At 43.9% G+C, this 27,235-nt stretch overlaps 1 protein-coding gene across 1 annotated transcript in view; it reads right to left on the minus strand.

The window, feature by feature from the left end:
* The window catches only part of BFSP2 (beaded filament structural protein 2, phakinin), a 65,344-nt gene that overhangs the window by 10,320 nt on the left and 27,789 nt on the right, over positions 1 to 27,235 (minus strand). The window contains exons 2-4 of the mRNA XM_011958205.1: positions 17,377 to 17,459; positions 16,158 to 16,314; positions 14,366 to 14,527 (exon numbers count right to left, since the gene is read on the minus strand). Coding sequence (XP_011813595.1) covers positions 14,366 to 14,527; positions 16,158 to 16,314; positions 17,377 to 17,459 — 402 coding nt within the window. The remainder of the gene's footprint in view (positions 1 to 14,365; positions 14,528 to 16,157; positions 16,315 to 17,376; positions 17,460 to 27,235) is intronic.

The following is a 27,235-nucleotide window of genomic DNA, read 5'->3' on the forward strand; positions in this document are numbered from 1 at the left end:
AATAATAACGAATATGTATTAGGCACTTACTCTGTGCCAAGCACCATGTTAAAAGTTTTAATCAATTATCTAATTTAATCTTTACAACCCTATGAAGCAGATGTCATTATTATCCTCATAGGAAACTGAGGCACAGGGAGATTGAGTTGTTTGCTGAAGATTATATGGCCAATGAGAGACAGAAACAGGATTCAAGCCCAGCAGCAGACCCAGAGATGTGCTCTCAACCAGTATTTAATGCTGTCATCTCCACCAATCTACCAATTTAAGATCCCTAAAATTGGAGGTATCTTCCCCCAAACTCAGGTGGATCATTCCGAAGTATATTCCTTATCTTTCAAATTCTTAACATCAGTACCCCAGTTTTTCTCCCCTGTTTGGGGTTGGGGTCCTGGTCACATGGGCTGTGTAGGTGGGTGGGAGGTAGGAGGTGGGGCATCCTGGAAGGCAAATGGAGTCAGACAATGTAGCTACAGAGGGTGGCGGGGAGCAGTAGTGAGCTAGAACTGGCTCCTAACAGCCCACAGGAGCTGATTTTTAAATTTCCAGGAATGTTGTAAGCTGACTGCTAAACACAGCCATCATTAGAAATTAAATTATATTGTTACTGGCCGGGCACGGTGGCTCACGCCTGTAATCCTAGCACTTTGGGAGGCCGAGGCGGGCAGATCAAGAGGTTGGGAGATTGAGACCATCCTGGCTAACATCGTGAAACCTCATCTCTACTAAAAATACAAAAAATTAGCCGGGTGTGGTGGCGGGTGCCTGTGGTCCCAGCTGGTCGGGAGGCTGAGGCAGGAGAATGGCATGAACCCGGGAGGCGGAGGTTGCGGTGAGCCGAGATCGCACCACTGCACTCCAACCTGGGCGACAGAGTGAGACTCCGTCTCGGGGGGAAGAAAAATTATATTATTACTGGTAACTGTAACATAGGTAGCTAATAGGTAGCCAATCAGACATGAACAGGGCAGGAGAGACACCCTCGCAACCAACTAAGAATGTCAGGCGACCAGCAGGTGATGGTCAGGTGGCTGTTAACTGTCTCTCCAAAACAGTAACTTGTCACAGCTGGCAGGGAAAAGCAGTCTCCCTAAAGAAAGAAAAAAACCTGAAACTGGTGATCAGCAACTTCCTGATAAGATCTCAGGAGCTGGGCAAGTGAGCTCAAGCATGCACAGTAAGAGGCAAAATGGCAGAGTTAAACTGGTATATGACCGTCCTAGGGGCATTCAGCTGGTAAGAGAAGAATGCCTCAAATGAGCATGTGTACAACTCCAGTAAACACACTGCGCATGCTCCCCTCCAAAGTGCTAGCAGGTCATCGCACATGCGGACACCCCGCCCCAAGGGAGGAATCAGGGGAGAAGGGACACAAGATCCCAGAAGCATGCCAAGGTATAAATCCCCAAGTCAAAAGGTCAAACCGCACACTTGTCTTTCAAGTTGCCTGCTGGGCCCTCTTCCAAGTCTATTTCCTTCCTTTGGTTTCTGCTCTAGAGTTTTTTGTTTTGTTTTGTTTTGTTTTGTTTTGAGACGAAGTCTTGCTCTTGTCCCCCAGGCTGGAGTGGGATGGCGTGATCTCAGCTCACTGCAACCTCCGCCTCCCAGGTTTAAGCGATTCTCCTGCCTCAGCCTCCTGAGTAGCTGAGATTACAGGCGCCTGCCACCGCACCTGGCTGATTTTTGTATTTTTAGTAGAGAAGGGGTTTCTCCATATTGGCCAGGCTGGTCTCGAACTCCTTAACTCAGGTGATCCTCCGGCTTCAGCTTCCCAAAGTGCTGAGATTACAGGTGTGAGCCACCGTGCCTAGTCTCTGCTCTAGAGTTTTTAAATAAACTTTCACACCTGTTCTGAAACTTGCCTCAGTCTCTTCTTCTGCTTTATGTCCCTCAGTCAAATTCTTTCTTCTGAGGAGGCAAGAATTGAGGTTGCTGCAGACCCCCTACAGATTTGCCACCGGTAACAAGTAAGTGACTTTTTGCTTAATCGGAAATTAGTAATCAAGCATTTTTTGTAGTCTGATTTTGTGATACTATTGATGATAGAATTATAAAAAAATGGTTGGTGAATTTTCCAAGAAATAGCAAGTCATGCTGAAGTTATAGGTGTAATTGAAATAGTAAAGTATTTTGTCTTAAAATTTGTGTTACTTCTAAAATTATATATAAAAAAATCAACGGAAATTGTTACATTACCCTTAAGTAGTACTGTGAATTTGATTGGCACATATATACATACACATATATTTCACCCAGAAAGCAGCTGTGAAACATTTACCATCACTCCATGGGGAAGAGCCAGGGAAGGAATGGAGGCAAGTTTCAAAGCCTTGGTGGGCAGGTCTGGTGTAAAGCTGCTGGCCAAGGCTATAGCCACAGTCCCTCACATGATTTGTCCCCTCTCAATCCAGTGAATGCCTTCCGTGATACTTACTGGTCTCTTGGCTGAAACACTATGTCTTAGTTTCATTAGCAAAAATACTGTATTTAAGTGTTTCTCAAATGTTCTTGGACCACCGACCGACATGGTTTTTCACACTATCTTAATACTCATTCATGCTATTTTTATTTAAACCAATTCACTGTTTCTTTACAAATAAATGTGTTTAAAATGGAAACGGTCGGTTAGTTATCTGTAAAATGTAGGTTAGTTTAAAATGGAAACTGTAGTTTAAATGAGCATCAGCATCACCTGAGGATCTTGTGAAAATGTGGGCTGTGATGCAGGGGATCCTGAGTACGGCTCAGAAATCTGCACTACCAGGTGATGCATGGTCCATGGAAGCAAAATTCTAGATCTCTACAGAAACCAGTGAAACAGTATCCCTTGCAGTGCGTAGAGGATAACTAAAAAATTAATAAAATTATAACAAACCACTGTTATTAAACTCCAGCTACTATTGACTGCCAAGCTGCTAAGTCCTGAGTCCTGTTTTCTCTTTGTGGAAAGGGGAGATAAATAAGTACAACAGAGGTGTTAAAGACCTTCCAGCACCAAACAAAGGCTTTCTTCTAGTGTAAGACTGAAAGAGCAAAAGAATGTAATTTGATCACTACAAGTTTTAATGTCACTGTGTTCCTTCTCAAATCATCTCACCACAAGAGATACTTCCCACTTAATTGCTTTAACACACCTAGAGTAACCGCTACTAAAAGTAATTCACCTAAAAGTATTACACATTTTCATCCAATGGCTTTTTAGATTTGTGCTTTCTGGTTATTATAATTCTATTTCTGTTTCCATTTCAACCCTGTGCCTCCAGATTTCTTCTCATAGACCAAACAGTAGGTGTGTCATCTAGCTCCTGAGGATAGGAAGGTGGGGCTGTGTTTTGTTGCCCAGTGTAGTTGTTAGGGTGTGTGATGAAATTCAAATATGTTGATCCCCAGGCTTTGAAACTGCACAGGACCTGAGCTGCCCATGTTTGCACTCCAGCTGCTAGGAGTGCAATTACTTCTGGGGCAGGACAGCATGTCCACATTTTGAAACCTAATAAAGATTTTCAAATTTCAAAAATTTCAAATTAAATTAGCATGTTTTTGCACATGAAGGATGTAAGAAGAGAAAAGCAATGTGTTCTGAGTAAGTAATAATTAACTATTTGAGGGTCTGACTCTTGAAGATAGAAATGAGGACTGGGAAAGAGGCAAAGAACCATCTCCAAGTCCAAGCCTGACCCACTTTGCTGATTAGGATGGCCGTTCCTAAAAGGCCCTTGGCAATGATCCAGAACTGAGAGAAATGCTACCTTGCAATGTGAGGGGAAGGTGAGTGTTTAGGGGGAGAGAGAGTGAGGAGAGAGAATGATGATACTTCCTGGTCTTTGAAATTGCAAGTGCATTCTCAGCAGATCACAGATCCAGATGAGCTGTCTGCCTCGTGTGTCTTCTGCCTTTCACTGAGCAGTTGCTGTGCAGGTTTGAGCAAGTCACTCGAGCACTCTGGTTTTTGCAACTGGTGATCAATTGCTTTATATGAGCATTGTTCTACTGCAGAATGCAGCTACCTGCCTTAGCTCTTAAGCACTTTTCAGATTTCATGAGATCATGCTAATCTCATCGTCCTGTTCATGGATAAAGGTCAACAATGGTCCCATGGGAATACAGAGGTTCCCTATCTTGTTTCATAGAATAATCCTGCAAGGAGGGCGCAGACCCTTGGTTTGAAAAGCTCCCAACAGAAGTCTGGCATAACTTTTAACCCCTCAGGACAAAGGCCTTCCAACCTCACATTCCACAAGATGTCACTTATTTATTCTTGAAAAAGAAATCAGCTGGGCATGGTGGCTCACATCTGCAATCCCAGCACTTTGGGAGGCCAAAGCAGAAGGATCGCTTGAGGCCAGTAGTTCAAGACCAGCCTGGGCAACATAGTGAAACCCTGTTTCTGCAAAAAAATCTTTTTTAAAAACCAAATTAAGGTCCCCCCATTCATGTGGCCTGTCCAGTTCAAACTGGCAGTTAAGAGTGTGGATTCTGGAGTCAGATGTGTAATTTGAATCCCGTTGTTGCCACTTTCTAAGTGTGTAATTTTGGGCGAATTACCTAACCTCTCTGTGCTTCAGTTTTCTCCTCTATAAAATGCTAAAATCACAATATCTCTCTCATGTTGGGAAGATTAAATGAGAACATACTTGTCAGGTGCTTAGAACCCTTGGTAGGTGCTCCATAAAAGCTTGGCTGGCTCTGCTTTTGTGGAAAATTTCATCCTGCCTTGTAGAAGAGTAGCCTTTCTACCTATTTCTTGCCTCCCACAGGTATACCAGCCAACATCCACACTGGACTGTGGGTTCCTTGTTTACAGGAACAACTTGTTACTCACCCCTTTTCCCCTTTTGGAGACCGAACATACCTTTTTACACCTAGGACGTGCTCAATAATATTGAAGGTCTACAATATAGGCCAGGTGCATGCTAGGGACTAGGGAAGAAGAGAAGGATCTACCAGGAATAGAATGAGATCAAATCTCCTTTTCATTAAGAGGATCAGCTATCGTTATTATAACAGTTGTAAGTCATTTTACAGTTATGTGGTGTCATCTGTTATTTAGCTAAGGCTAGCTTTTGACAGGCAGCACACACTCCTGACCTTCCTCAGCCAGATGTAGGATTTATTTGGGAGAAGGCTGGATGCCATCCAGTCTGCACTAGCGACATGGGCTCTCCTCAGCAGGGATTAAAAAGAAGTGCACGCCTCACTCAATGAAACTTCAACACTGGCAGAGAAGCTGGCCCGGCTAGGCTGCAACAAGTTTCTCCATGAGTTTATACAAGAACTGCCCAGCTATTGAAGCTGCTGTTTGAGTGCAGGACCAATTCCCAGCCTCTGTTGAAGCTGCCAAACAAAACACAGAGGAGTAAATGGCTTTGTGACCTTGCTGCCTCCTTGGGAATAAGTAAACTCATCCTCTTGATAAAATCAGCCGAAAAGGCTTAGCAATGAGTCTAATTCTAAAGAGAAAAATAGATTTTTCTATTATTTTATTTTGAGACAGGGTCTCACTCTGTTGCCCAGGTTGGAGTGCAATGATAAGATCATAGCTCACTGCAGCCTTGACCTCCTGAGTTCAAGCAATTCTCCTGCCTCAGCCTCCTGAGTAGCTAGGACTACAGTTGCATGCTTCCACACCTGACCAATTAAGACATTTTTTTTTTGTAGAGGTGGGGTCTTGCTATGCTGCCCAGGCTGGTCTCAAGCTCCTGACCTCAAGGGATCCTCCTGCCTCAGCCTTCCAAAGTACCAGGATTACAGGCATAAGCCACTATGCCTGGCCAGTCCTTACACTTTTTATGGGAAAGATCTATTAAAAAATATTTAAGATATGCTTTGAGATCAGCACAATCAGGTAGCCTGGGATGAGCGTTCTTTGAAGTCAGGGACTTCAGGAACCATAGCATCAAGTCAGGGCCTTGTACCTGGTTTGTCCTTGACAAATGGATTTTGAATGAATGAGTGAGTAGAGATTCCTTGGTAGAAGATGTAAGAAAGAGGTTGCAATGTTGGGTGATCACCTATTGTAGGTACCCAGATACTGGTAGTCAAACAGTTGTGAGTTTAAACACACACTATAAGAATATAAGGGCCTGAGAGAGCCCTCTACAATGTCTGTGTTTTTTTGTTGGTTGTTTTGACACAGAGTCTCACTACTCTGTCACCCAGGCTGGAGTGCAGTGGAGTGTTCTCGGCTCACTGCAATCCTCCACCTCCTGGGTTCGAGTGATTCTCATGCCTCAGCCTCCCCAGTGGCTGGGATTACATGTGTGCCCCACCACACCCAGTTAATTTTTTGTATTTTTAGTGGAGACGCAGTTTCACCATGTTGGCCAGGCTGGTCTTGAACTCCTGACCTTAAGTGATCTGCCTGCCTTGGCTTCCCAAAGTGCTGGGATTACAGGAGTGAGTCACCACACCCAGCCTGTGTGTTGTCTTAACTAGAGAAAAGAATAGGCAGAGTAGGCAGTACCTACCTCAATGAGACAGTCTTTTGGTTTTTCCTTTTAAAATCTACTCTGGTTCTTGATTCTCCCCATTCTCTTTGCAGCCGCACCAACTGGTATATGCTACTATAGCATACAACTACAGTAACCAAAATGGGCAAAAGATATGATCCGCTAGTACACACAAAAGCAATTTGTAAGAAATGCATTTTAACCCATAGTATTAGCAAAGATCACAAAGTATTGGTGAAGATATGGGGAAATGGACACTCTCAAATATTTCTGATAGAAATGTAAATTGTTATAATCTTTGTAGAGAGTAATTGGCAGTATTTATCAAAACTACCAATGCACACACTTTTGGGGCCAGCAATTCCATGTCTATAAGTTCGTTTAACAGATACAGATACATTTCTATATTTGGAAATGAGAGGTAAACCATGTTAGTGACTAATTTCTTCTAATAGCAAAAGATTGGAAGCCACCCTCAATGCCCAGCAACAGGGAACAGGCTAAACAAATTCTGAGGCATCTGTTAGCTAGAACAGAGGTTGACAACTTTTTCTGTCACTAGCTAGATAGTAAATGTTTTAGGCTCAGCAGGCCATATGGTCTCTGTTGCATCTATTGGACCCTGCTTGTGTAGTGCAAATGCAGCCATAGACGATATGTAAATGAATGTGATGGTCATGTTCCAATAAAACTTTATTTGTAAACAGAGGCAATGGGTCAGATTTGACTTGTGGGCCAGAGTTTGCTGCCCCCTGTGGTATAATATCATACAGTCATAAAGCAGTATGTTCTGAATACTACTTGTGTAAAAAGAGAGGAAAGAATAGATACATATTTCTTTGTATATGGGTAAAATGTTTCTGAAACAATATACAAGAAAAGGATAACATTGATCGACTCCCATAGAAAAAAATGGTGGCTAGCACATGGGTTGGGTAGAACTTTTCATTGTATATCATTTTGTATGTTTTGAATTTTGAACTAAGTGAGTATATTATCTATTATACATGTTGAAATAAAATCAAAGTAAATTTAAAAAGACATAAAAGCAAACAGGGACCCTTTTGTGAAGCTCTCTGTGAGATACGGAGATATGAAGATGCTTAGGGATCCTCGTTCAGTGTTTGCCTCGAGCACACTGAGCTACAGCCATGGCTTATTTCACTGAAGAGCCCTCAGGGAGTCCAGCCAGCTCAGCACACAGGAGCCGCTGGATTACAGATACTGTCAGGCATCCTGCTTTTGCTGTTCCCCAGGAAACGAACTTTCCCAGGTGATTAACATGGCAATATCACAACAGGTCATTTTATAGTCTAGAGTCAGAGTGGCAGTGCCTGTTTTAATCCAGCTTCGTATATCTTAGAAAATATTGACTCTTGTTGGCAAAAGCAAGAATAGAAAAGGTCTAGACAGAGTAGCCTGTACAAAATGTCTGTGTTTACAGGGAAAATTATTGTTTGTAAGTATAGATGACATGAAGACATGCTATTCAAGGTTTCTAGTCTCCTCGTGGGTAAATCTAGACCTATGCTGTACCATAGAGTAGTCACTAGTCATCTGTAGCTGCTTAAATAAAAATGAAATATAATTAAAAGTTAGTTCCTCAGCCTTATTTATTTATTTATTTATTTATTTATTTTTGAGACAGAGTCTCACTCTGTTGTCCAGACTGGAGTGCAGTGGTGCAATCATAGCTCACTGTAACCTCGACCTCCTAGGCTCAGGTGATCCTCCCATGTCAGCTTCCCAAGTAGTTCCCATGGGACTACAGGCACATGTCACCACACCTGGCTAATTTTTGTATTTTTGTGAAGACAGGATTTTGTCATGTTGTTTAGGCTGATCTTGAACTCCTAGGCTCAAGCGATCTGCCCACTTTGACCTCCCAAAGTGCTGGGAATATAGGCATGAGCCACTGCTCCTGTATAACCCCTTGTGACCAGTAGCTACCATACCGGATTGCTGCATGGATCGTAGAATATGCCCATCATGGCGCTATTTCAGTTAGATGGCTCTGCGTTAGACGATCTTGAATGTTTCTTTTGGCCCTGAGACTATCAACAACCAGAAACCTCACAATTCATTTCAATCTATTCACTTCTCTTCATTCTTAATAGTTTGCACAATCTGTCATCCTGACTGTTGAAGGCATGATGGTTACAGCTCAGATAAAGTTCCTGACCGCAGATGCCTCAAACTGACCTGAGGCAAGTGCAGACCTACTGTCAGAGAAGATAGCATGGGAGCAATCCATTTGTTCCTGGCCCTGGGGACTGTTAAGACAGACTGAGTTCTCTCACATCCGGGCAACCACCAGCTTGTGCTGGTGATTGATTAAGCCTTTGGATATGGTACACATCATCCAGTGGCCGCAGGCAAGGGATGGAGAAAGGAGGCCTCTGGGAATGAGCGTGTGGAGTCAGCTTTGGGCAAATAGAAATGGAATGGAAGGAGCATCTCAGGAAGAAGGCTAAGAAGGCAAAACAGAGCTTGCATTGCAGGAGGCAGAGTTCAGACCAGGCTTAGGGTGAGGGAACAAAGACGTCTCAGTGCCCCGGCTGAGAAATTGGACAAGAAAGATGGGACCTGTGCTCCCCTAGAGGAGGTGGACTGAGGGCAGAGCTGTTTGCCTGGCAGAGGAGGTGAGATGGCGGGGGTGTGGGGAGGGGCACAGTTTTAGTTCTCTGCTCAACACTCAGGGGCCCGGTGTGGCAGGCAGAATTCTAAGATGGCCTCCACGATCTCTGCTCTCTGGTGTTATACGCAATGATTAAATTATGTTAGATGACAAGGATGAAGGGGTTTTGACACGTAATTATGGTTCCAAATCAGTTAAATTTGAGCTAATCAAAAGAGGAGTGTCTGAGTGGGCCAGACTTTTTCAGATTAAAGGCTTAAAATGGTAATGCTTTTCTTTTGGCCCGGAAGGAGCAAACAGCCATGTTGCAAATGGCCTCTGAGGAGGACTGGCCTCTAGGAGTTGAGGACCTCAATCCGACATCTGCAAGGGATTGAATTGTGCCAAGAACCCGAATAAACTCTGAAGATGAGAACACAGCCCTGGTGGGTACCTTGACTGCAGCTTTGTGAGACCTTGTGGTGATGCAGTGTAAACAAACCTATTGCACTGCCAGTCATATAAAAGTCTAGCACATACAATTATGTGCAGTGCATCACACTTGGCAATAATAGTAAATGTTACTGGTTTATGTATTGACTATATCTATACTTTTTATCATTAGCATACTCCTACTTATTAAAAAATTAAAGTAGTTAACTGTAAAACAGCCTCAGGCAGGTCCTTCAGGAGGAATTCCAGAAGAAGGCGTTGTTGTTACAGGAGCTGAAAGCTCCATGCATGTTACTGCCCCTGAAGACCTTTCAGTGGGACAAGATGTGGAGGTGGAAGATAGTGATATTGACGATCCTGACCCTGTGTAGGTCTAGGCTAATGTGTATGTATGTGTCTCAGTTTTTAACAAAAAAAAGTTTAAAAGGTTAAAAAAAACCCTCTTAAAAATAGAAAACAAGCTTATAGAATAAGGATAAAAGAAAAATATTTTTGTATAGCTGTATGACATGCTTGCATTTTAAGCCAAGTGTTATTATAATAGAGTCAAAAAACTGGAGTTGGGGGCTCTGTGCCCCTTCTCATATACATTGCCTTAAGCATCTCTTCCGTTTGACTGCTCCTGAACTGTATCCTTTATCATAAGCTGGCAAAAATATGTAAGGTGCTTCCCTGAGTTCTGGGCCCTGTTCTAGCAAACTATCTACTTATCCCTCTGCAGGGGAGGTCGTGGGAACCCCTAATTTATAGCAGTTCATCAGTAGTATGGGAAGGCCAGACTTGTCATCTGAAGTGAGGGCCATCTTATGGGACAGCCCTTACCCTGTGGGATCTGATGCTAACTCCAGGCAGGTAGTGTCAGGATTGAATTGAATTATAGGACACCCAGTTAGTGTTTGGAGAGCTGCTTGGTGTGGAACAAACCTACATATCTGGTGTCAGAAGCATTTTGTGAGAGTATAGGGGACAAAAAGGATTTTTTAAAAAAGAGATGGGGTCTCACCATGTTGCCCAGGCTGAAGTACAGTGGCTACTCATAGGCATGATCATAGTGTACTTCTCCTTTGAACTCTTGGCCTCAAGCAATCCTCCTGCCTCAGCCTCTAGAATAGCTAGGACTACAGGCACATGCCACAGTGCCCAACTTAAAAAAAAAGTTGTTTTATTTTACATGACTAGGAGGTCTGGAGTGTGGTATGGTATGTTGTCTGAGGTTCCTGAAGCATCCCTGAATACCCTGCATTAGGTAACCACAGCAAATAGACAAAGAAGAGCCAGACTTTGAGACCCTCCAGAAATTCTCTGGACCAATCTGATTCTGTCATCACTGAATCATACAACTTCAGAAGCTCCAAAAACTGGACCATGAGGTTCCTGACATTCATAACACCATGGCTGGAAAGAATATGATTACTGAACTGACCTTAGCCAGAACCCCTTAATAAGTTTTTTTATGTCTCTATTTTATTAAGCTTTTAATGACTGAAAAAATAAACAGAATTGGCAGATAAGTTCTAGCAGATGCTGATGGTACCGCCTTTATCCCTTAGGCTTTCACAGTTTAGTGCTCTCCTGTTCTCCCTGCCAGATTTGGCATCTTTTTTCCTGAGAGTTTCTCTGAAGCCTTTGGAAGGCCACTCTGATAGCAGATGGCAGAAGACTGTTGGGAGATGGTATTAATATCTCAGCTCCCTCGCCTTTCCCCTCTCCCGTATTCTATACCATTTCTCACAATTCTTCTTGGTTTACACGTCAGTGTCCCACAGTGGTAACTGGTTTGATTATGCATTCTTTGTTGGTTCCCTTCTTTGCTTCTCCTCTACTGGTATTTTGTTGGTTTTTAACTGTCCAACTTCTAAGTAAACTACCTTAACTCCAATATTTGTTTCGGGATCTGCTTCTGAAGGAATCTAAACTAAGATATAAATTAATCATGTTAATTAATTTTCAGCCTCTCTGGTCTAATGAAATGCATGCCTGCATTTTCTTTACAAAAGCTTTTGAAAGCTGTGTGTGTTAAGCCATTTCACATTTATGCTTTGCCGCCAAGAAACCGACAAGAGATGCTCAGGATGGGCAAATGTCAGCCCCCGAGGGCACAACTGCAACTGACAAAACTATTTATTGGAGGAATTCTGGCTGTCAGTTCAGATCTCTGTTGATGATCAGAGGAATTCACTCATTCTGCAAATATTTTCTGAGCTCTGCCTCTCTGCAAGAGGCCCAGGCAGCATTGGCCAAGCTAAAACAAATACTGTCTGTTTTCTCTGAGACGTAGCTTTCAGATTACTCTATTAAAAAAACACTAATGAATCTGTTCGCAATTAATGTTTCAGTTACTGTTGGGCTAGTGATGATTCTCCAAGGGGTGAGGAGGAGATAATAATGACCTTTTTTTTTTTCTTTTTCAAACTATGAAGGATTTATTTCTGATAATTATAATGGTCTGTCCTTTCCCAAAGAAACAGTCACCACAGTGTGGTGCACATCCCGGGAGGACTGGCACAGAAGCGAGTTTGCAAACTGCTAGGCCTCTGAGGTTTCGCTTTGGGAGCAGAGCCAGGGGAGAAACGATGCAGCCCAATGCAGAGAAAAGGTCCCTGGACCAAGAACAGGAGAGCTGAACTATGGAGCTCTCAACCAGCTGTGTGATCTCGGGAAGTCACCTGTACTCTCTTGGTCGCAGTTTCCTCACCCCTAAAATTAGGGAATGGGATCAGATGGTCTCTAGGACCATTAATTATCTGTTATCAGTCAAGAGTCTGTTAAAAAAGGCAATGGACCAAAGTCAAATCTATGGCTTCACTTTACCTCTGTGTTGCTCCACTTCTCATCAGGTTGGGTGGGGTGAGGGGAAGTCGTTTTTTGAATAACTAGGCACTATTTGCCCTAAATAGTGTTTGTAGTGACGTGGCTCAAGGATTGGTGGTTAGAAAGAAAGGAAGCTACTGAGATGGGGTAGGAGTTGGAGAAATGGGTGAGTGAAAGGATGTTTTCCAGGCTGGAGAACATTTGGGGGTTCCAGAATTGATGAAGACCCTGCTGGAAAGGTTCCTGTTGATACTTGGAGGATAGAGGGAGTATGGTGGGAGAAAGGAAAGAAAAGGCTCTCCTATTTTTCTTTTCATAGTTTTTTATAATTCTTATGGTTCTCAAATCTGGCTGCATATTAGAATCATTCAGAGGGCTTTAAAAATCACAAAGTCCCTCTCCTCCTTCTGATTTAATTGGTCTGGGATAGCAAGTTTTGAAAATGCTCTGAAATAATTCTGCTGCATAGCCAGGATCAAGAACTACTAAATGGTAACCAAGAGCTCAGAAATAGCCTTTGCCTTCACTCAGACATCTACCTTATTTTCTCTACTTTTTCACATTTTCCTTCCTCTTCACTTTTCATCCTCTGTCTCAAGATTACAAAGTCAGAAACAGGTGGGAGATGGAGAAGGGAAGAACAAACCCTATGCATCCTATTTTCTGGTTAATTTCTGTATTATTTATGAGGTTTAATAAAAGTTGTTTTTCTTCCATGAATATAATGTATACTATTTAGCAAAAACTTGAGAAATACTCAAAAACAAAAAAGAGACAACAACTCAAAGTGTCAGACTGATCCATCACTCAGAGGCAACTACTGATAATCCCATTTTAGTCTTTTCTTTCTAAAATTTTTTTCCCAATGCCTAGTTTCTTTGTTTGAATGCTTTACCCTACTGTATATACCAGGAAGTGGCAAACTGCAGCCCACAGGCCAAATCCATCTCACCTATTATTTTTGTAAATAAAGTTTTATTGGAACATAGTTATGCTCATTTGCTACCTATTGGGTACAGCTGCTTTCACACTGCAGTGGCAGAGCTGAGGAGTTGCAACAGAGACCATCTGACCCATGAAGCCCGAAATATTTACTGTCTGGTCCTTCACAGAAAATATTTTTTGGCTTCTGGCATATACCATTCTGTACTCTCATTTTCTCCTCATTTTACCTTATATTATGAACATGTTCCTATTTTATAAATGCTTCATAAGCATTAATTCTAATAACTGCCTGATATTTTACAGCACACAGGTAGGTTGTGGCTTACACTTTCTTCTACTAGTACATGTGTATGTTTTTTCACTCTTATAATGCTTCAGTGAGTATATTTGGACATAGATGATTTGTTTTTTCAATTATTCCTTTTTTTTTTTTTTTTTTTTTTGAGACAGAGCTCACTCTGTTGCCCAGGCTGGAATGCAGTGGCCCAGTCTCGCTCACTGCAAGCTCCGCCTCCCAGGTTCACGCCATTCTCCTGCCTCAGCCTCCCGAGTAGCTGGGACTACAGGTGCCCACCACCACACCCAGCTAATTTTTTATATTTTTAGTAGAGACAGGGTTTCACCATGTTAGCCAGGATGGTCTCAATCTCCTGACCTCGTGATCCACCTGCCTCGGCTTCCCAACGTGCTAGGATTACAGGCGTGAGCCACCGCGCCCGGCCTCAATTATTCTTTTGGGATTGTATTCAGATTATTCAGTTGGTAGCTAGGGGCATTTTAACACTCCTCCTGGTACATATTACTACATTTCTTATTCAAAGGCAGTGTGCTAGTTTGTGCTCTTCAGTAATACAGTAGAGAAACTACTTCTCCACATGCTTGCCAGCGTTATTACCATTTTAAACATTTTCTACTTTTAGATAGGTAAACAAAAAGCTATTATTTTAATTTTCGTTTCTCCTGTTTCTAATGCGGTTGAACTTGTTACTAAACCATTGTTATTTCTTCTTCTGCACGTTGACCAGTTTTCAGCTCAGCGTGGCCTCCTTCTGCGCAGGGCAGAGTGGAGGATGCTGGTCTTGCGTCTCACCTTAGCTTGGAGCAGGGCTCCTGCCTCCACCCGATTCTTTTCAACATCTCTCTCCCACTGAATTCTGATCATCTCAAGGATGTCGTCCAGACCAGTGCCAATGGGAACATCCATGTGTTCCAGCTCACACCCTGCCAACTGTTTGTGCAGCACCTTCACATCCTGAAAACGACAAGATACATCTTAGGTAGTTACAGGGGGAGATAAATGGCATAGAACTCTAGCCAGCGAAAACCAGCTCTGTGGGCAATTCTCTGGTCATTCCACAACTGCCAGACACAGGCTTCACAGAGACTGGAAAAGTCCCTGACCTTCTTCCCAGCGTAAGTGTAATTTCTCTTTTCCCAAGGATGCATTTCTTTCTTTCTTTCTTCCTTCCTTCCTTCCTCCCTTCCTCCCTTCCTTCCTTCCTTCCTTCCTTCCTTCCTTCCTTCCTTCCTTCCTTCCTTCCTTCCTTCCTTTCTTTTTCTTTCTTTCTTTCTTTCTTTCTTTCTTTCTTTCTTTCTTTTTCTTTCTCTCTCTCTCTCTTTCTTTCTTTTCTTTTTTTCTCTTTTCCTTTCTCTCTCCCTCTCTCCCTCCCTCCCTCTTTTTCTCTTTCTTCTCTTTCTTTCTCTTTCTCTCTCTGTATTTCTTCTTCTTCTCTCTCTCTCTCTCTTTCTTTTGACAGGGTCTCACTCTGTCACCCAGGTTGGAGTGCAGTGACATGATCTCAGCTCATTGCAGCCTCCACCTCTTGGGCTCAAACAATCCTCCTACCTCAGCCTCCTGAGTAGCTGAGACTACAGGCACAGCACACACCACCACGCTCGGCTAATTTTTGTGTTTTTAGTGGATACAGGGTTTCACCATGTTGCCCAGGCTGGTCTTGAACTCCTGGGCTCAAGTGATCTGCCTGTCTTGGCCTCTCAAAGTGCTGGGATTACAGGCTTGAGCCACCATGCCTAGCACCAAGGATGCATTTCTTAGGTTAGTCTCCCCAAGCCCAGGCCCAAAGCAGAAATAAAAATAAATAAACAAACAAAAACAAAGTAAGCAACAACAGCAAAGCAAATTTAGGCATAAAGTCAGACAAGGTAGAAAGAGACTTAAAAGATAACTTTGGCATCTCTAAAGGGTTACTGTTGGAGAGTAGCCTTAAATCACTGAGCTAAGAACAAGAAGAAATGGGCTTGCAGTTGCTGGTTAGCTTAAGTTGGACTCAAGAAAGAACTTCCCAATGTGAGCATTGTTAAGTGGATTTTGACTCTTCCAACTTGACGCAGCCTAAATCTCGGATCAGACAATAATATGTGTGAGGTGGTTTGGAATCACTGAAGTCTTGCAGGGAACTAGACCCCATAACTGTTGGAGGTCCTCTTCAGTTCTGTCACTCAATGATCTGACCCAATTTTGTTAATGAGTAGATGTCAGCCACAGCTTGGATCTACCCTCAGAGTTATTTTGTTTGTATAATACAGTGTTAAAAAAAAAAAGAACCTGACGTAGAATATATTGAGGAGGGGTTGCTCCCTCTAATTTAACCCAAGTTCCTTCATTTGCTAGTGCCAAGACCGGCTGCCTTCCCCTGTTTCTGCACCACACTGGTTCCTGAAGCTATTTGAGTTTGAGACTGCTGGGGTAATCTGACGCACTAGAAGGATCTGAAAGTATTTTACAGGCATGTTCCCTGCAGTCCTGGGCACGCAATGTGGAGAGTCAGAGATGAGCTACTGCGGCCTTGTTCTGAAGCACAGGCAGACAGATGTGTACTTCTGGTCTTGTGGCCAACCCAGCAACCCCAGCCCCCTCCTACCTCTTCATAGTTTCTTGATAGAGAGCCAAGTTCTTCTTTCAGACTTTCTATTTGACTCTCCAGGTCCATTTTAGTCAAATTAGCTTCATCAATAACTTTATACAGAGAGTTAATTTCCTCTTCTGCCGCCTTTCGAAATGGCAGCTCATTTTCATATCTGCAGGTAAAGGAACTTAATCAGCATAACTGGGTATCCCGAAAGGAAAAGAATCGGATTATAAATGTTACCAACAGGCCAATTATGTGATGATTAGACAATGAATGGTACAAGTCACTGTTTCAATAGATTTGAGGGCACTGTTAGTGCAATCGTCATACATTGATTTATTAAAATGAAGGCAATTGCAGCCAACTTCTGATAACCTGGCTTCATAGACTACCAGCCTCATGGGAGTGTTGAAGCATAGAGCTCCAGGGAAAACTCAGGAGTTCAGATCCAGGTTAGGGGATCCAGATCTTCATCACTATCCTGGTGGTCCTCCTTTTCAACCAAGGATCCTTTAACAAACATTCCTGACAACCTGCTAAGCACCAGGCTGGGGACCCAAAGCACCCATGTTAAAAGTGTCCATCTGCAGGACGGTGGCTGCCAATCCAGATGCCTTCAGGGACTGAGTGGGAGGTGTAGCGGAGCATGGTTCTCAAGCCTGGATGCACATTAAGTCATCTGGTGAGCTCTAAAACTGCTGAAGCCTGGACCCCACCCCTGGGGACTCTGATTTGATTAGTCTAGAGCTTGTGCACTGCACTGACGTTTTTACACACCCGGGTAATTCTGATATGCAGCCAGGATTGAGAACCATTACTCTAAACTAGTAGTTCTCAAGGTATTTGGGTCCCAGGACCAGCAGGATCAGCATCCCTGGGAACTTGCTAGGAATATAAATTTGGGGCCCCTCTCCAGACCCATTAAATCAGAAACTCAATAGGGTGGGACCTAGCAATTTGTTTTCTATATGGCCCCTGGGTGATTCTGAGCATTCCAGAGTTTGAGAACCCTGCTCTAAACCAACTGACAGTGGGCACAATCTTTGAGCCCTTGGGGCCTCGTTTGTGTCTACAAGGAGGGGGGGTGTGAGCCGGATAATCATGGTGCTGTTATCCTGCCAGCCTCCCCTGCGGTAGAAGGTGGATGATGCAGGCTCCAGAACAGCATTATCCACACTGTCCAGGAGTCTAGGGATGTGGAGGGACTGTCCCCTCTGCTGTAAGGCATTACCTCTCTTTAAAGTCATCTGCTCCCGCCTGGATAGTTTCTGTCTGCAGCATGAGCCGGGCATTTTCCAAGACTGCCTCACCTACCTAGAGCGATCACAGACACCAAAGGAGACAAGGTCACTGACAGCATCAAGATCACTCACCACCATGACTTGTCTTAGGCACAGAGGCTCTGGGGGTCCTCAGAGAACCTTTCTTACAGCAAATATTTGTGGAATTAAGGTGTCCCTCTCTTTGGGACAGTGGTCAAGGTGGTGGGATATAAATAATAAGGTATAAAATCTGGATATGTTCTAAGAGTTTTCAGAGTGGGGTTTTTGGCACAAAAAGACTATTTGAAGGCAGACTTGTTCACAGCCTCTGTCACAGAGACGAGCTTTCATATCTCCAGGGCAGAGTCTGGCTCCTGAGATGAAGTTTCACTGGCTTTGCCTAGCAGCTCTTAAAATTTGTGGTCATGGATACCTTTGGAAGGCTGGTGAAAGCTCTAGATGAGTGCTGAGAGAGCTTCCTGTGATGGCGGAAATGCTCTGTGTCTGCACTGTCCAGAACGGTGGCCACCCGTGGCTACTGTATTGGGCAGCGTGGCTCTAGAGTTTCGTCTCCCCCAAAATGTACACATCAACATAAACATTGTGCATATAGTTTAGGGGTTTCATGGAGCCTTGAGGAGTGGTTTTTCAAACTTGAATCCCTAAGCCTCTCAGCATCTCCCACAGGTAGGGATTTGAGGATGTCCTGCCTTCAGCCTGAGAAACTCCTTTATGTATATATACACGCTGAGCTGAAGGCTCTGATAGGGGAAGCCCGTGGGGTGGAGCCAAGTCCCAGCTACAGAAAGAAAGTAACTGTGCTCTCCCTTTGCTCCAGTGTGACTGTCTTATTTTGTTTCATTTCATTGAATTTCTTTTTTCTTTCTTCCTTTTTTTTTTGAGACAGTGTCTTCTCGCTTTGTTGCCCAGGCTGGAGTGCAGTGGTGCAATATCTGCTCACTGCAAGCTCCGCCTCCCAGGTTCAAGCAATTCTCGTGCCTCAGCCTCCTGAGTAGCTGGGATTACAGGCATGTGCCACTGCGCTCGGCTAATTTTTGTATTTTTAATAGAGACGGGGTTTCACCATGTTGGCCAGGCTGGTCTCGAACTCCTGACCTCAAATGATCCACCCACCTCAGCCTCCCAGAGTGCTGGGGTTACAGGTGTGAGCCACCACACCCTGCCATTTTCATTGAATTTCCCACTAGCAAAGCTAATCTTTTCTGTTCCAGCCTGGCCCTGGGGCACACTGGGGAGCAGGCAAACTAGGCTCTCTCCCTTTCCTAGTTCTTAGTCACTCCTGTCTCTTACCTCTGGTGCCTGGAGTTCTCCTTCTGGTTGATAAAGAATTTGCAACTCATTCACATTTAAGTATCAAAGGACTAGTAATGACTTAAAATAGTGATTTATATCCTTCTTTTAAGGTAATAATTCCCACCCTCCAAAATTACAGCTTATAGAAAACCCATATATATGTACAGTTGTCCTTTGGTATCTGTGGGGGCTTGGTACCAGTCCCCCATGGATGCTCAAGTCCCTTATATAAAATGATGTAGTATTTGCATATAACCTACACACATATCCTTCCATATGCTTTAAATCATCTCACGATTACTTGTGATACCCAATACAATGGAAATGCTATGTACATAGTTGTTATTTACTGTGTTATTTAGAAAATAATGACAAGAAAAAAGCCCACATGTTCAGTATAAATGCAGTCATCTATTTTTTAAAAAAACATTTTGATCCACAGTTGGTTGAATTCATGGATGTGTAACCCCTGGATGTGAAGGACCAACTGTACTTTGCACCAGTGGTTCTCAGTGTGGGCCCTGGACCAGCGGCAGCAGCATCACCTGGGAACTTGTGAGAAATGCACATTTCAGCCCCTGTTTCAGATGGACCTATCAGAATCTCTGGAGGTGGGTCCCAACAATTTGTGTCCCAGCAAACTTTCCAGGGGCTTAGGATGCATACTCAACCTTGATGAACCTTGGTTTCACATGGCCCCGCCACCAGGCCTGCTCAGGCTGCCTCCCTGCTGCACCTGGAATCCCTCTGTGCCTTTGCACCTGCTGCCTCCATTGAGAACAACTTGTTTCACTACCTCCCCCCTCCCAGCCCTCACTGTCTGAGAAAGCCTGCTCCGGTATAATGCTCATTTCAAACACGGCTTCCCCACGGAGCTTTTCTATTTATTTACTCATTGATTCTTGCCTTAATTTCTTCAGCACATAATTACTGTTTATGCCAGGCTCTGTCCTGTTTGTCGAGAAACCAGCAGCTATTGTAGGAGATGAGGTTAAAAAGGTAAACAAGACCAGATCATAGAGGGAAGGCCTTGGACAAAATGGAAAGGAGTTGAGATTTACTGGGAAGCCTTTAACAAGGTTTAAGCAGGGTACAGAGGTGATCTGTGTACTAAGCGGAACCTCTGACTACTGTGGGAAGGGAGGATTGGAGGAGGCAGGAGAAGATGCCAAAGGACCAGTCGGGAGGCTCTTGCAGTGGTCCAGGGAGCCCATCTTATTAATGATGGTGGCCTTGATGAATGATGTAATCATAGGATAGGTGGAGAAAGGTGGACTGGTTTAAGATGCATTTGGGGGATAGAACAGTCGGTTCTTGGTGGTGCAGTAGTTGTGGGGAGAGTGAGGGAAAACAATCGGGGTGACCCCTCCGTTTCATCCTGAGCTGTAGAGAGCATGGTGGGGCCTTTGCGGATTCTCTTCCTCCCTCCTTGGCTGGTTCCTGCATCAGAGTCACAGCCCACCCCTGTGGCACATTATCCCTCTCTTACCACATTTCGTATAAACACTTTGTAGACAATGATAGTGTTTTCTTATTCTGGAACCTGGCTCCTCCATTCACTAGCATGGGCCAGTTGCTTAGAGTAAGTAACTCTAAGATTTGGTTTTCGCCCCCATAAAATGAAGATAATAATACTCCCCTCCCCCTGGGAGAATGAAATGAGCCAAGGTGTATGAGACTCAATGTATGTGTGACTCAGCAGACTGCCTGGCACAGAGTAAGTATTGCATGAATTGTAGCCATTATCATCATTGTTACTTGTCTTTGTACAAAGCAGTTGTTCAATGAATGTCGAATGAATTTGATGGGTTTGTGCAGTCTGGCACTGATCCCGCTTTACTTTTCTGAATATGCACAGGCAGTTGAATGAAGACTTCCATCTAGTGGCTTGAGATATATATATATATTTTTTCTTTTGTTTTTCCTGTCCATAGTCATTTGAAAAGTCCCAGTCATTTGTACTATGATGGTGAGGACTTTATCCCTTTCTATAATACTACTCCTGTTTTATTGTGGATGTAGTTATTAAAATAAATGAGCTGGTGGTGGTGGATGAGAGATTCGACCATCATCGTGTTAAAGAAAAGGAGAAGACAAGCAGTGTTTTTAAAAAGGTTGTCATTTGGGTCCAAGGGTACAATTAATGGTTTGTTTGGAGTTAAAGACATTGGCATCCTGGCAGCCAGAGCTGCAGGCATGGGGAGGAGGTGGGTAAGACTGGGCTCCTGGGAAATTAAACTCAGCTGGTGCAGTGGCAAGATGCAAGATTCCCTTGGAAACCCTTCCCACATTTCTTTGACTTTCAAGTTTAGGATGGATGTTCAGCATAACTTGCTTCTAGCAATAAAGGAATGAGAAATAATTCTCAGTCCCTAGCACCCCAGTGATGCTGCTCCTAATAACAAGGAAAAGGCCACTGCATTACCAAACCCGGCAGATGCTTCTCTGCACTCACCTCGACCCGCCGCTTGCATTTGTCACAGATGTGCTTTCCTGACTCAGCCTCCATGACACCACTCTCTCTGGGCTTCCTCCTGTTTCATTGACCATTCTTTCTCATTATTCTCTGCTTCACCAGGTTTTTCTTCCTTATCTGACCTCTAAATGTTAAAGTTTTTCAGGATTGGGTCTTGGTGCTTCTTTTTTTTTAATCACTAAGTGGTCTGATCTGTCCACATAGATTTAAATGGCATTGTATGTGCTAATGATTTCACATTTAAATGTCTATCTCAGAACTTTCTGCTCAGCTCCAGACTTGCATACTCACCCTCTCTTTGAGGTCTTCACTTGGCTATTTCTCAGACATCTCAAACTTAATATGTCTCCAAATGAAAATCTAGATAATTTTGGCCAGGCACGGTGGCTCACACCTGGAATCCCAGCACTTTGGGAGGCTGAGGTGGGTGGATCACCTGAGGTCAGTTGTTTAAGACCAGCCTGGCCAACATGGAGAAACCCCTGTCTCTACTAAAAAAACAAAAAATTAGCCAGGTGTGGTGGCATGCACCTGTAATTCCAGCTACTTGGCAGGCTGAGGCAGGATAATTGCTTGAACCCAGGAGGCGGAGGTAGCTGTGAGCTGAGATCGTGCCACTGCACTCCAGCCTGGGCCACAAGAGCAAAAATCCATCAAGACAAAAAAAAAAAAAAAAAAGAAAATCTAGATAATTTCCCCTCTGATCTTCCCTTTCCCCACTGCCCCTTGATCCTCTTCATCTCAGTAAACAACCCCAATGTCTACCCGGAAACCAAGGGGTCATCTTGATCTCTCACTTTCTGTCGTCTCGCACATCTCATTTATCCTGAGTCTAGTCAATTCTACCCCCACAATGTATCTCAAATCCGTTTACTTCTCTCTACCTCTCTTGACATCACCCCAGTGCAAGTCACCATCATGCTGTCCTATCCCATTGTAATATCCTTCCAACTCCCTGATCTCTCCTCCAATGCATTCTACATCCTGCTTTCAGAGTGGGCTTTTTAAACTCTTAAAATCATACCATGTCACTCTGATTAAACTAAATTAAAACTCTTCAGAGGGGCTAGGTGTGGTGGTTCATGCCTGTAATCCCAGCACTTTGGGAGGACAAGGTGGGTGGATTGCTTGAGCTTGAGACCAGCCTGGGCAACATAGCAAAATCCTAGCTCTCAAAAAAACCAAACCAAACCAAAACAACAACAACAAAAAACAGAATTTATCCAGGTGTTGTGATGTGTACCCACAGTGCCAGCTACTTGGGAGACTGATGTGGGAGGATCTGTTGAGGCCAGCAGGTCAAGGCTGCAGCCTGAGAGAGGGAAAGCAAAAGCCTGTCTCAGAACAAAAACAACACACAAAACAAAACAAAACCCTTTAGAATTGTCTCTTATACTTAGAGTAAAACCCAATCTTCTGAAGTGGCCTTCAAGGCCCTGCATGCTTGTCACTCTTCCATCGCTCCCAAGGCTCCTGCCATGTGGGTCTTGGTCTTTCTGGACCATACCAGTTCCTTTTCTGCTCGAGGCCATAGCACTTGCCGACTCCTCTACTTGGCCCACTCCTCCCCTCCTCTTTGCATGAATAGCTCCCTCGTTCTGGTCACCTTACTGCAAGCAGTGCTTCCCTTTACTCTGCCCCTTTCTGCTTGTTAGTTTTCTTTAAAACACTTACCACAGCTTGTATTATCAATGTTATGGTTTTTAAATTATTTTCTCTGTATTTTCTGCTAAAATAGAACCTCTTTGAGGTCAGGCACTGCCTTTTGGTCCTGTTTGCTGTTCCATCCCTAGCACAGTGTCTGGCACAGCGGGTATTAGTTGAATTAATGAACCCAGCAGTAGTGCTGCCTCTTTATGGAGAACCCAAGCAGGGAAGACCCAGTGCCTACTCTCGGAACAGCCAGGTTCTTACCCAGTTCCAACCTGAGAATCACCTTAAACATCTCTCTCTTCCGCATTTCCCAAGTCAAAACCCATCAATTCCCCATGTAGATGTGCCCAAATCCATTCCCACTCCATTATCCAGCTTGTTTCAAGTCCTAATCATCTCTTTTCTGGTTTAACCTGATAGTTGTTACCCAGGGACAAAACCTAAGAACCCCAAGCACAGTGAGTTAAGATTGCATCTGAGGCCGGGTGCAGTGGCTCACGCCCGTGGCTCACGGGGATTACAAAGTGTAATCCCAGCACTTTGGGAGGCCCTGACAGATGGATCACCTGAGGTCAGGAGTTCAAGACCAGCCTGGCCAACATGGTAAAACTCTTTCTCTACTAAAAATACAAAAATTAGCCCGGCATGGTGGTGCATGTCTGTAATCCCAGCTACTCAGGAGGCTGAGGCAGGAGAATTGCTTGAACCCACCGCCTCCTTTCCCCACCGTGGGGGAGGAGGAGGTTGCAGTGAGCCGAGATGGTGCCATTGCACTGTGGCTTGTGCAACAAGAGCAAAACTCCATCAAAAAAAAAAAAAAAATTGCATCTGAAAGTGAACTTAGGGGGAAATGTCAACAAGTAATGGAGAAGTCCAGCCATCTCTTGAGACAGTTCACCCCCAAGCACAGTCACAGCCATTGGGTGTCCAAGGAGAATGAGAGACATCTGAGGGCTAAGGTTGAATTTCACTCTGGAAACCACAATACACTTCTGAGCCTGTACTGCAAATGAACCCTGACTTCATCAGACTCTGCTCTGGCTGGAATGTGTAAAGGAATGTCATTGTAGAGGGGCCAGATGAGCATGCAGTGAGAAGCTAGAACTGGTGGCCGGGCTTTACTTGCCATTATTGGGCAAACAGGATCACCTCGGCCACTAGAAGTTGCCCTCTGTCATGCTGAGGACAAAGTTCTTTAGGCTACTCTTTCCCTGGAAGCCTCTCTGTCCCTCCAAGTTCTGGTTCTGGACCCACCTAGACTTCCACCTCCAGCAACCTCAGAAATACGAGGGCTTGCTTTGGATAGTAGGCACGCGTGCTGGTCACTAAAGAGGTTTAACTCCTACCATATATCGGGTTTAGCCCCTACCATTTATAACACAGTCCCGGGTGTTTATGTCAGATGAGTTTGTTGTGAGACAGCCCTCTAGGGCTTAATTTTCTCCAGATGCCCCAACAAAATTGAATTTTGAGCCCCAGGCACATCTAGATACAGTGATTCTGAGGGGCTCTATTTAGACAGCCAGCATCTCCTGCTGATACGGTTTGGCTTGTCCCCACCCAAATCTCGTCTTGAATTGTAGCTCCCATAATCCCCACGTGTTGTGGGAGGGACCTGGTGGGAGGTAGTTGAATCATGGGGGTAGGTTTTCCCATGCTATTCTCATGATAGGAAGATAGTCTCACGAGAGCTGATGGCTCTATAAAGGGAAGCTCCCCTGCACATGGTCTCTTGCCTGCCACATGTAAGGTGTGCCTCTGCTCCTCCTTCACCTTCTGCCGTGATTGTGAGGCCTCCCCAGCCATGGGGAACTGTGAGTTCATTAAACCTCTTTTCTTTATGAATTACCCAGTCTCAGATATTTCCTCATAGCAGTATGAAAATGAACTTATACACCCTCTGTGATATTGCTCGCGTGCTCTCTTTCTCTCTCTGTCTCTCTCTCTGCTTTCTAACCTCCCACCCTCCCCCTTTCTACTGGAATGAACTTAATCAGATGCAGATTGGAACTCATGTTTTATTTGAAGGTGTGCTCCAGAATGAACCCTGCCAAGTCCCCTTGTCCTGTGAAGTCTGTAGCCTGGGGCACAATTTGGACCTTGCTCTTCAGTCTAGTTTTATTTTTCCCTCACTCCCCAACCATGAACCGAGTTATTTTTCTGAACAGACTCAGGCCTTTCCAGCTTCCAGACCTTGACTCCTGCTGCTACCTCTGCATGTCACGGCAGACTGCCTCATACTTTCCTTTGTCCGGTGAACTTCTATCCATCCTTCAAAACCTGGCTCAAGCTGTGCTAGGTATCCTTAGTACTCCCCGTACCCACTGTGGTATGTCAGGCTCTGCAGTTGTCATGCTGCATGTGATTCTGATTTCTTCCTGCCTTTCTTCATCACTGATTTGTGTGGCCTTGGATCAGCGATAGTCTCTCATCTCTGCTTCCTTAGCTCCCAGTTCAGTGCCTGGCACATAGGTGCTCAATAAATGTTTGTTAACAGAATAGACTAAGTAAGCCAGCTGAGGAGAGAAGTCTAACACAAAACAACAGCAAACACACAAGGCAGAAAGTATTAGAGGTACAGAACAAATGTAAGATGCTGAGAAGCAGAATTCACATTTTAGAGGCAAAGCCTTCTTTATAAAACTCCCACATAGCAGCAACAAAACAGACCAAACCAAAATATTTTTTAAAGCACTTACTACACTTTATGCCACAGTCAGCCCTTCACAGGCCTAATCTCATTTTATCCCTCTGATGTCAGTGGTCACACAAAGTGGGTGAACAGCAGTTATTTCCATTATGTGATGAGGAAACTCAGGCCCAGAGAGTTTAAATAAATTGCCGACATTGCTAAGTGGCTCAGCTAGAACTTAACTCACACCAGTCTGACCTCACAGACTGTGTTTGTTTTAAAAAACATCCTTTTTACTGTGGGAAATTTCAACTATGTACAACTATATATAAAGGTAGAAAGAGTCTAGAATAATGACCCACCCATCCCTCCACTTCAGCAATTGAAATATCATGGCTAAATTTTACAATCTCTACCCACCAACTTCCACCCCATCTCGGAGGCTATTATGCACATATCACTTGGAATATCTGTAAATATTTCAGTAGTCCTTGCTCTATTTCGTATTTCTTGTATTTTAATTTTAAAATTATTCAAGTGATAATTTAATTATCACCTGATTTAAAAAGTTAAACAGCACTGAAGACCTTCTAGAGACCAACATTTTCCGGTCCCACACTTTCCTCTCCCCACACCCTGCTTTCAGCACTTTCACCTTTTCTTTTTTCTTTTTTTTTTTTTTTTTGAGATGGAGTCCCCCTGTGTCACCCAGGCTGGAGTGCAGTGTGTGATCTCGGCTCACTGCAGCCTCCGCCTCCCAGGATCCAGAGATTCTCCTGCCTCAGCCTCTTGAGTAGCTGGGATTAAAGGCATGCACCACCACACCTGGCTAATTTTTGTAATTTTAAATTTTTAATAGAGATAGGGTTGCACCATGTTGGCCAGGCTGGTCTCGAACTCCCGATCTCAGGTGATCCACCTGCTTCGGCCTCCCAAAGTGCTAGGATTACAGGCATCAGCCACCACGCCTGGCCTCACTGTTTCTTTCATCCAGAGCCTGCCCCCATATTTCTTGATTGCTCAAGTTATCAGCCACAGACATCGTTTACTGACTTCTAGCTGACAAATGAATATTTAACTTACTCATCCTCCACCTCCCTTTCCCTTTACTGGCTGTTTTGATCACTTTAAATAATAAAGCTCTATTTCTTGTATCAACTATAGACAGTTTCCTCCTCATACTCACACTTTCTCTCTTATAATCTGAGATGTTTTATTTTCGAAGGTCAAAAGGGAAGACAAAGAATCAGTTTAATTACTCAGCTACCCCGCTGACGCCTCTGTGAATTACAGGTCCTTTCTGCGAAGAATTACGATGTAGGTGCCCCTGGCTGTCAGAAGCTATGGGCGGGTGGCCAAATCATTGTTTTACTTCCCCACTGAGCATTCTCAGGCCTGCAGAATAATGCCAGCTATTTGATTTTTTTTCATGGTGCTCCCTCTCCAGGGCAGGCCTGTAAAACCCGTGCTCAGCCATCATGCGTTACCCCCATGTTTGAATCATGGTTCTAATGTTAAATAGTTCAGTTCTCTTTCTTTGCTTCCTTTTCTTTCTTTTCTTTCCTTCCTTCTTTCCTTCCTTCCTTCTTTCTTTCCTCTCTCTCTTTCTTTCCTTCCTTTCTTTCTCCCTCTCTGTCTTCCTTCCTTCCTTCTTTTTTCTTTTTTTCTTTCTCTTTCTTTCTTTCTTTCTTTCTTTCTTTCTTTCTTTCTTTCTTTCTTTCTTTCTTTCTTTCTTTCTTTCCTTTCTTTCCTT

This window comes from Colobus angolensis, unplaced genomic scaffold, assembly GCF_000951035.1.
Source record: "Colobus angolensis palliatus isolate OR3802 unplaced genomic scaffold, Cang.pa_1.0 Scaffold46, whole genome shotgun sequence".
Taxonomy (NCBI): domain Eukaryota; kingdom Metazoa; phylum Chordata; class Mammalia; order Primates; family Cercopithecidae; genus Colobus; species Colobus angolensis.